The 10000-nt window shown below is 49.1% G+C and overlaps 1 protein-coding gene across 6 annotated transcripts in view; it reads left to right on the top strand.

Annotated features, from left to right (window-relative positions):
• LOC139420352 (rho guanine nucleotide exchange factor 4-like) overlaps nt 1-10000 on the top strand; it is a 150956-nt gene that overhangs the window by 70997 nt on the left and 69959 nt on the right. For 3 of the 6 annotated variants that reach the window (XM_071170352.1, XM_071170354.1, XM_071170353.1), the window contains 3 exons: nt 1-4889; nt 6189-6467; nt 8429-8558. The exon at nt 1-4889 is cut by the window's left edge and continues 1903 nt beyond it. In XM_071170352.1, coding sequence (XP_071026453.1) covers nt 1-4889; nt 6189-6467; nt 8429-8558 — 5298 coding nt within the window. The remainder of the gene's footprint in view (nt 4890-6188; nt 6468-8428; nt 8559-10000) is intronic. The other 3 variants (XM_071170356.1, XM_071170357.1, XM_071170355.1) reach the window with 2 other exon arrangements.

Genomic DNA, 10000 nt, shown 5'->3' on the forward strand with positions numbered 1-10000 from the left:
AGGCCTGCCTCGGTGCTACAAAGCTCCACATTGAGGCATGCGTATCGGGTGTCCGCTGCCAGGAAGAGCACGTGTGTGTCACCAACAGGAACTCAGCAGAGCCGACTGAACCGTCAGATACGGTGAACAGGATCTGTCCAATCATATCGTCCGTGGAGGCTGGACTTCCTTTAGAGGCAGGACTTACTGTAGACGTGGGACTTCCTGAAGAGGCGGGACTTCCTTACTTGCTAGACGCCCGTGTGCCTATACCTGTTCCCGACCCGTATCTCTCACCGTCACTAGACAGGAAGGGGATCAACCAGTCAGAATCCCAGTTAGCCTCACCTGTCCTACCTACTGGGCTAGAGAGTGGAGGAATTACAGTGATACAACAACGACAACAACAACAAACACAGCACTCCAGTTCACAACCCCAGGAAAAGGATGCCGTTCAAACCCAGGGCCTAATCCCTGAGCTCCAGGACCAGGGGGGCTCTAGCCCAGAGACACCCAGGGACAGTGAGCACTCGCCTGGGGAGCATAAGTGGGATGAGGCCTGGCTGAGGGAAGGCTCCACCTCTGTAGAACTCAAGCCTGGTTTTGCTCATCCTCAGTCTGACACTGAGGGGGGCATTGAGGAATGCCTACCCCCCCACCCCTACTCCCTCCCCCACATAGACAGGCCGCTTTGCTCTGACAGCTTAGGGTCCGACGACTCAGAACATTCCCAGCTGAAGACCTCAGACAGAGAGTACAGGACAGGATCAACCCATTCCCTGTCTGTGGAAAGAGAGGAGGAGAAGGAGGAGGAGGGAGAGGAGGAGAAAGAGGAGGAGGAAGATAGTCATGTTTACAGTCAGCAGGAGCAGGCAGTAGAAAGCACGTCCTGTCCTTATTCAGCACAGTCAAACACTGTTACAGCAGAACTCTCTGACCATACAGACACTGTTACAGCAGAACTCTCTGACCGTACAGACACTGTTACAGCAGAACTCTCTGACCATACAGACACTGTTATAGCAGAACTCTCTGACCATACAGACACTGTTACAGCAGAACTCTCTGACCGTACAGACACTGTTACAGCAGAACTCTCTGACCGTACAGACACTGTTACAGCAGAACTCTCTGACCGTACAGACACTGTTACAGCAGAACTCTCTGACCATACAGACACTGTTACAGCAGAACTCTCTGACCATACAGACACTGTTATAGCAGAACTCTCTGACCGTACAGACACTGTTATAGCAGAACTCTCTGACCGCACAGACACTGTTACAGCAGAACTCTCTGACCATACAGACACTGTTATAGCAGAACTCTCTGACCGTACAGACACTGTTATAGCAGAACTCTCTGACCATACAGACACTGTTATAGCAGAACTCTCTGACCATACAGACACTGTTATAACAGAACTCTCTGACCATACAGACACTGTTATAGCAGAACTCTCTGACTCTGACCATATTGGGCTGCCAAGCACAGAGGATGCCTTCAGCCCTACAGGAGTCTTCATAGAGATCACCAGTGATCTGCTTGTTGACCTCAGCTCACAGGGTGTGTCTAGTGACATAGGCCAGGGGTCAACCCAACCTACAGAGACTGAATCTCTTCAGGGAGACAGCACAGAACCCTCTGCCTTAGATCAGGAAGCCACGCCGCTGAGGAGGATAAAGATTACCGTGGGAACAGACTCTACTGTGTGTAACGACGAGGTCCAGAGCCAGCTGAAGGAGCTAGACATCCATCACAGCATTTCTGGGCCTGAACCCTCTCTCTGCACCGTGCCACCCTCCATCCTGCCTCTGTCCTGCCTCTCTGACTCCAACAACAACACCAAGGCCAGCGACGGGTCGGTGTTGGGGTCTCCCTGTACAAGGGGTACGAGGCCAGAGCAGTGGTCCTCCAAGGTAGAGGTAGCCCCCCAGAGCAGCTCAGAAGAGGGTAGGGATAAAACCCATGATGAGTCCCCTTCCCTGACCGAGCCCTCCACGTGTACCTCTGACCTCCTGGGGGAGACCACAGAGACACCAGACAGCCCCCTAGAATACCCCCCTGAGGACTCTGAGGAGTTCCTGTCCTACCTGGCCTACAAGCACTACTGGAGCAGCGAGGACTCAGCCGTGTCCGGGTTGGGGGACGAGTGTCACTTCAGCTTGGCTGAGGTGGAGAAGCTAGAGAGGCTCCAGGGAGAGGGCCACGGAGACGTCCCTTATCAGAACCATACTGAAACTACAGGCTGTAGGAGAGATACATCTAACCATACAGACACTACAGGCTGTAGGAGAGATACATCTAACCATACAGACACTGCAGGCTGTAGGAGAGATATATCTAACCATACAGACACTACAGGCTGTAGGAGAGATATCTCAGACCATACAGACACTACAGGCTGTAGGAGAGATATCTCAGACCATACAGACACTACAGGCTGTGGGAGAGATATATCTAACCATACAGACACTACAGGCTGTGGGAGAGATATATCTAAACATACAGACACTACAGGCTGTGGGAGAGATATATCTAACCATACAGACACTACAGGCTGTAGGAGAGATATCTCAGACCATACAGACACTACAGGCTGTGGGAGAGATATATCTAACCATACAGACACTACAGGCTGTGGGGAGGTTGTAGAGGGGGTAGTTAATTCTAATTGTGCTGCTAACAGTCCTTCAGACCTTTCTGAACCCTTAGCTTCCTACCTGGAGACCAGAGGCCTGCTATTGGACAGCACAGAGAAAGAGGAGGTGCAGCAGTCCAGCCCCCACCAATCCCCTAACCCTCCCTCAGAGGGAGACAGACAGGACTGTAGCAAATCACCTGGGGTTTTAGGATTAGAGGACAGTTTGTTTTCTGAGGAGTCCAGCTCGTACAGCACCTACCTCCAGACCAGCTCTCACCCTGCCCTCCTGCAGCAGGATCGTGGGGTGAGGATTGTGAGGTACCCCTACTCCGACGTCAGTCTCAACCTGCTCTCTCTCAGTAGCCTCGAGCCCATCCTAGAGGCAGACTCCGACCGCTCCCTGGACAACTCTGGGATTGTGGAGGATGTGACTAGAGTAGAGGAGGAGGGGGAGGAGGAGGAGGAGGAAGAAGGGGAGGAGGAGGAGCGAAGACAGAGTGTTAGGATGAGGCCCACTGAGAAAGACAGGGACAGTGTTCTCCTGTCTGGTGACATCATCCTGTCAAACTCCACCTCCGGCCTTGAGAGCCCGTCGTTGTGTCTCCCCGAGGACTCATCCAGTATCGAGTCATCAGAGCACCAACTGGACTCGTTGACCTTTGACCCCGATGACCTCAGGGTTATGACCTTACCACACGACAGGGGCCATGCAAGCAGCGAGAGACGCTCCAGTCCAACCCCCACCTCTGTGTCCTACGACTTTGACACCACCAGCACTAACAGTGAGGAAACGGAAGAGTCCATCCTGCCTGTCTCGGGGGGGAACACCAACCTCCACAAACCCATGAAGAGCAACTCTAAAGACAGCCAGGCAGGGAGGGCCAAGAGCTCCAAGTTCTCTGTTTTTGCCAAGATGCCTTCTTTCAGGAAGGGGAAGAGTCTGAAGAATGCCAAGGAGGAGGACTTGCCCCGGGACTCACCAGACCTGGGCCTGAGCAGGGATATGGGGGGAGGACAGGTAGGACAAGGGGGAGACACCTCGGATGATGACAATGTTTTCTTGAAGGGGGACATCCTGTGCCAGACGGTTCAGCAGCCCTTCTCCTCTGGTCTGGGTGGTCGCTACGAGACAGAGCAGGAGGATTACAGCTTCTTCCCCTCCACACCGCGCACCCGCCATGTCCGCCTGCTCTTCAGGGATGGGCCTGGGGACACCCCCCTGACCTCCCAGCTCGGAGGTCTCAGACACAACCAGACCGGGGCCCCCGAGGGCCTGCACGGCTACAAAAGGAGCAAGAGCTCTGACAGCCTCAACCTCCGCATGCGCTTCGCCCAGGCCCACAAGTCCCTGTCCAGCCTGTTTGAGTCTCGCTCCATGGACAAGGAGAACGAGGAGGAGCAGGTGAACATTGAGACTGGGAGCGAAGGGGAGGTGGGGCGAGCCAAACAGTCCTGGAGGAGGCTAAAGAGAGAGAGGGCCAAGGAGGCAGAACTGCTGAGGAGGACCCTGTCTGTCCCGGTCGGGGACGGGGTCAAGGGAGGGGACGGTGAGGATGGGGGTGTGAGGACGCCCAGACAGACCCACAGTGACTATGCGTCCCGCTCTGCCTCAGTGCTCAGTGTCTCTGGGTCCCCCTCCTCTCTCAGGGCCCTGTGTCTCACCGACCCCCTCACTAAGAGGGGCTTCCAGGACAGTCAGAGCGTGGCTGGGGAGAACACCCCACTGGGCTGCAAGTCAGAGGGCCAGAGGAGGAAAGGGAAAGTCCCACCCAACGGCCTGTCAATCAACTTCTCTGACTCCGGACCGCACTCCTCGGACGACTCTGAAGCCCCACCCACAAACGACTCCAGCCCCCTGTCGCCCATGAGCCCCGCCTCCCTGGCCACCCTAGCCAATCAGCTGTCTTGGTCCAGCTCCAGGTCCCCAGGAGGAGCCTATGAGAGCACAGCGTCTAGCATGGCAGCAACACCAGACACCCCAGTGAGACCCATGAGCCCCAAGCCCCACAGCCCCAGACCGGCTGCCCAGCACAGGCCCTTCCGCTACCCCCAATCTGCCTCAGCCCGGGCCTCAGCCCTGTCCTTGCTCCTCATGGCTCAATCAGCCAGTGTAGAGGGCTTGTCTGACCCACCAGAGAAGCCCAAGACCCTGAAGCCCAGAGCGGGGCCGCTAGGCTCCTCCTCCCTCAGTCCATTGGAGGACAGTGGAGTGGACAGCCAATCACAGATCAACCTGCTTACACCTATGTCCATCAACCAGTTTGAGGTAAGACACAGCTATATGATAACAAAGCTAATAATGCCTCATTGTTATCATTCGTCTGAAGAATTTCATGTGTTAATTAAACAGCCCCAAAAATGTAATCTATTGAACAAAAATAAACAATGTATTCTCAGCTAGCCATCCATACTGTGTGTGATGACGCTCACCCAGGGCCGATCCATCTTTGATTGACAAGAGTAGGTTGTGTGAGAGAACAGTCTTCACTGGGGTCTGCTGTTCCAACGTTTTGTCCCCATTGTGATATAATGGCCTGACTGTTTGTCTGTTTAACATCATGATAAAGCAGCCTTGTTTACCAATCTATCAAGATGTAGAGGGGAGGCCAGGCAGGGTGCACCATGGGATAAAGTGTTGACTCTGTCTTTCACTAGCCCTGCCTCAGCCCAGCCTCGGACTGAATGTAAATAACAGCCAGGGCCTAGGGCACTTCATCCATCTCACTGTGTGTGTGTGTATGTGTATGTGTATGTGTGTGTGTCTGCGTGCGTGCCTGTGAGAGATTCTGTGTGTTTATGCATTTGTGTGTGTGTTTGTGCATTTGTGTGTGTGTTTATGCATTTGTGTGTGTGTTTGTGCATTTGTGTGTGTGTTTATGCATGCGTGTGTGTGTTTGTGCATTTGTGTGTGTGTTTGTGCATGCGTGTTCGTTCAGATGAAATGCAGAACAAGCCCCTCTTTATCTCCCTCCCTCCCTCCGCTCTCCCCTCTCCTGAAAGAGAGATGAGGAGGAGTGAAACGGCAGAGTCAGCTCTTTCTTTCCTCCGCTGTGCTCTGCTGTCACTGGCGTGGCGTGTGAGTTAGTAGTCTGCTTCCGTCCCATCCCGCCTGACAGCTCTGAAACAGCCCAGCCAGCCCAGCCGTACGCAGCAGGCAGCTGGGCGGCGGACTGTGTATTTTAGCCCCCCCTAGTGGAGCCTGCAGGAAGCACCTTGCAGGCAGCCAAGCAGGGACAAAGAAGCTGAACCACAGCATGATTACAAGTCATGTGACTTAGCTCAGTATTTATGCACACAGGAAATAGAATGACCAATTTAAATCAGTGGAATTTCCTGTCAAGGTGCATCAGTTACGTCAAGCACACCAATAAGACAATTTCATACACCTGTTACATCATACTTATCAACCCTGCATAACAACTGTTTACAATCATGTACCAGTAAGAATGATATGCTGTCATGTACACAGAGAGACGGCATATTAGTTCCATAGAGGCCCGGTACTATAGTCTGGAGTGAAAGTGACATTGCCAATCCCATTAACCAGTTGAATATGCACCTAAAGACTCAGGGTGGCTGTAGACTCACCAGCCAGGCAGGAGGAGAGAAGAGGCTAGCAGAGCTTAAGTCCCCTGGGTCTGGACTGGTCACTACTGCCTCAGCCCTCAGACCACCACCAGGCCACAGGCCGAACAGGGAGAGGGACAGGGGTCCAAGACGCCACCGCTGCTCCTCAGACGACCTGTGGATCGAAGAGGAGAAGAGACGGAAGCGGAAGCTGGCCCGAGTCGTGAGGGGCAGCCTGGGACAACTCAACACCCACTGTCCTGAAGATCTGGAGAAAGTAAGACTCCACCATGCTTACCGCTGCAAAAAAACCTACAGTCTAGCAGAGAGGGAACCTGTCTCTCTCCTCCTCCTCCTCTTCTCCTCCTCCTCCTTGCTCCTCTTCATCTACGTACTGTCTCAGGGAAGTGTTTTCTCCTCCATCTCTTCTCTCCTTCGCCAGCTGTTTTCTCCCTGGAGTCTTGGCATCTCTCCTTTGTTTACATTTTTTCTCTTCCGTCTTTTTTGGATGTCTTTCTCGCTCGCTCATGTTTCTGTGCCAGTCTCTCTCAGCGCCTACTCTTAGCCTAAACCTGTATGAACCTTCAGGTCAATCTGCTCTGGACAAACATATTATTACTATTGCTATAGTATTATTACATATAATACACACACAGTACCAGTCAAAAATGTTAACACACCTACACATTTTTCTTTATTTTTACTATTTTCTACATTGTAGAATAATAGTGAAGACATCAAAACTATGAAATAAATAATATATGGAATCATGGAGTAACCTGAAAAGTGTTAAACAAATCAAAATAGATTTTAGATTTTAGATTTTAGATTCTTCAAGGTAGCCACCCTTTGCCTTGATGACAGCTTTGCACAGTCTTGGCATTCTCTCAACCAGCTTCATGAGGAATGCTTTTCCAACAGTCTTGAAGGAGTTCCCGCATATGCTGAGCACTTGTTGGCTGCTTTTCCTTCACTCTGCAGTCTAACTCATCCCATACCACCTCAATCGGGAGGTTGGGTGATTGTGGAGGCCAGGTCATCTGATGCAGCACTCCATCACTCGCCTTCTTGGACAAATAGCCCTTATACAGCCTGGAGGTGTGTTTTGGGTCATTGTCCTGCTGAAATAAGAATAATAGTCCCACTAAGCGCAAACCAGATGGGATGGCGTATTGCTGCAGAATGCTGTGGTAGCCATGCTGGTTAAATGTGCCTTGAATTCTAAATTAATCACAGACAGTGTCACCAGCAAAGCACCCCCTCACCATCACACCTCCTCCTCCATGCTTCACTGTGGGAACCACACATGCAGAGATCATCCGTTCACCTACTCTGCATCTCACAAAGACACGGCGTTTGGAACCAAAAATCTCAAATTTGGTCTAATGTCCATTGCTTGTGTTTCTTGACCCAAGCAAGGCTCTTCTTCTTATTGGTGACCTTTAGTAGTGGCTTCTTTGCAGCAATTCGACCATGAAGGCCTGATTCCACGCTGTCTCCTCTGAACAGTTGATGTTGAGATGTGTCTGTTACTTGAACTCTGTGAAGCATTTATTTGGGCTGCAATTTCTGAGGCTGGTAACTCTAATGAACTTATCCTCTGCAGCAGAGGTAACTCTGGGTCTTTACTGTAATGGTCCTCATCAGAGACAGTTTCATCATGGCACTTGATGGTTTTTGCGACTGCACTTGAAGAACATTCCAAATTCTTGAAAGGTTCCATATTGACTGACCTTCATGTCTTAAAGTAATGATGGACTATCATTTCTCTTTGCTTACTTGAGCTCTTTTACCTATAGGGATATCTGCTGTATACCACCCCTAACTTGTCACAACACAACTGATTGGCTCAAACACACAGAAGAAAATACATTTAACACGTGTTAGTCACCTGGAATGCATTTCAATTATCTCATGAAGCTGGTTGAAAGAATGCCAAGAGTGTGCAAAGCTGTCATGTTTAACACTTTTTTGGTTACTACACGATTCTATATGTGTTATTTCATAGTTTTGATGTCTTCACTATTATTCTATAATGTAGAAAATTGTAAAAAATAAAAATAAATAAAAACCCTTGAATGAGTTGGTGTGTCCAAACGTTTGACTGTTACTTAAAAAGAAAGAAAGACAGGGTCTTAACATAGGAAGTTAGCAGTGTACTAACTACTGTACACCAATAGACTGCTAAGAGGTAGGCCTTGTTGGATCCCAAGCCTCGATTTGTCCTCCTCCTTACAGGCACGGGCTCGAGTGTCCCTGACGACCATGGAGGAGTTCTCCGGGATTCCCCTGAAGGCCCACTGCTTCTCCCAGAGCACCCCCATCGGACTTGACTGTCTGGGCTGGAGACGACGCATCTCCTACCCCTGTGAGTAGCTCCTACCTCCCTTTACATCCTCCTACCCCTGGGAGTACTGCATACTCCCAGGGAGTATACTGCACACTGCTGGCTCTCTCACTCGCTGTGCCTGGGTTGGTTCCAATACTCTAAAATGGCTCCCTTTCCTCATGATGACCACTTACAGTGCTTTCAGAAAGTATTCATACCTCTTCACTTATTCCACATGTTGTTGTATTACAGCCTGAATTCAAAATGGATCAAAACAATTATCTCACCCATCTACACACAATACCCCATAATGATGATGCATTTTTTTTTAGCACATTTATTGAAAATGAAATACAGTAATACAGTATTTCATTTACATAAGTATTCACAGCACAGAGTCAATACATGTTAGAATCATCTATATTTATCTATATAGAATCATCAATATTTGCCCATTTTGTTTTCAACCGTTTTTGGTTGGTTGTTGATCATTGCTAGACAACCATTTTCAAGTCATGCCATAGATTTTCAAACAGTCAAAGAAACTGTAGCTCGGCCACTCAGGAACATTCACTGTCTTCTTAGTAAGCAACTCCAATGAAGATTTGGCCTTGTGTTTTAGGTTAACGATTACAAGCATACCCATAACAGCCACTATGTATGAAAATATGGAGAGTGATACTCAGTAATGTGTTGTATTGGATTTGCCCCAAACATAACACTTTGTATTCAGGACAAAAAGAGAATTGTTTTGCTATATTTTTTTGCAGTATTACTTTAGTGCCAGAATTCATGTCTTGGAATATTTGTATTCTGTACAGGCTTCCTTCGTTTCACTCTGTCATTTATGTTAGTATTGTGGAGTAACTATAACGTTGTTGATCCATCCTCAATTTTTTCACAGCCATTAAACACTGTAACAGTTTTAAAGGTACTATTGGCCTCACGGTGAAGTCCCTGAGTGGTTTCCTTCCTCTCCGGCAACTGAGTTAGGAAGAACGCCTGTAACTTTATAGTGACTGGGTGTATTGATACACCATCCAGCCTGTAATTAATAACTTCACTATGCTTATTTTGTTTTACCCATCTACCAATAGGTGCCCTTTGTGAGGCATTAGAAAACCTCCCTGTTTGTTGTGGTTGAATCTGTGTTAGAAATTCCCTGCTCGACTGAGGGACCTTACAGATGTGTGTATGTGTGAAGTACAGAGATGAGGTAGTCATTCAGAAACCATGTTAACCACAATTATTGCACACAGAGTGAGTCCATGCAACTTATTATGTGACTTGTTAAGCACATTTTTACTCCTGAACTTATTTAGGGTTGAATACTTTTTGACTCAAGACATTTCAGCTTTTCATTTTTAATTCATTTGTAAAAAGAAAAAAAGAAAAATCAAACGAAATACTATTCCCCTTTGACATGATGGGGTAGGCCAGTGACACAAACATCTAAATGTAATCCATTTTAAATTCAGGCT

Source organism: Oncorhynchus clarkii, chromosome 11, assembly GCF_045791955.1.
Source record: "Oncorhynchus clarkii lewisi isolate Uvic-CL-2024 chromosome 11, UVic_Ocla_1.0, whole genome shotgun sequence".
Taxonomy (NCBI): Eukaryota; Metazoa; Chordata; class Actinopteri; order Salmoniformes; family Salmonidae; genus Oncorhynchus; species Oncorhynchus clarkii.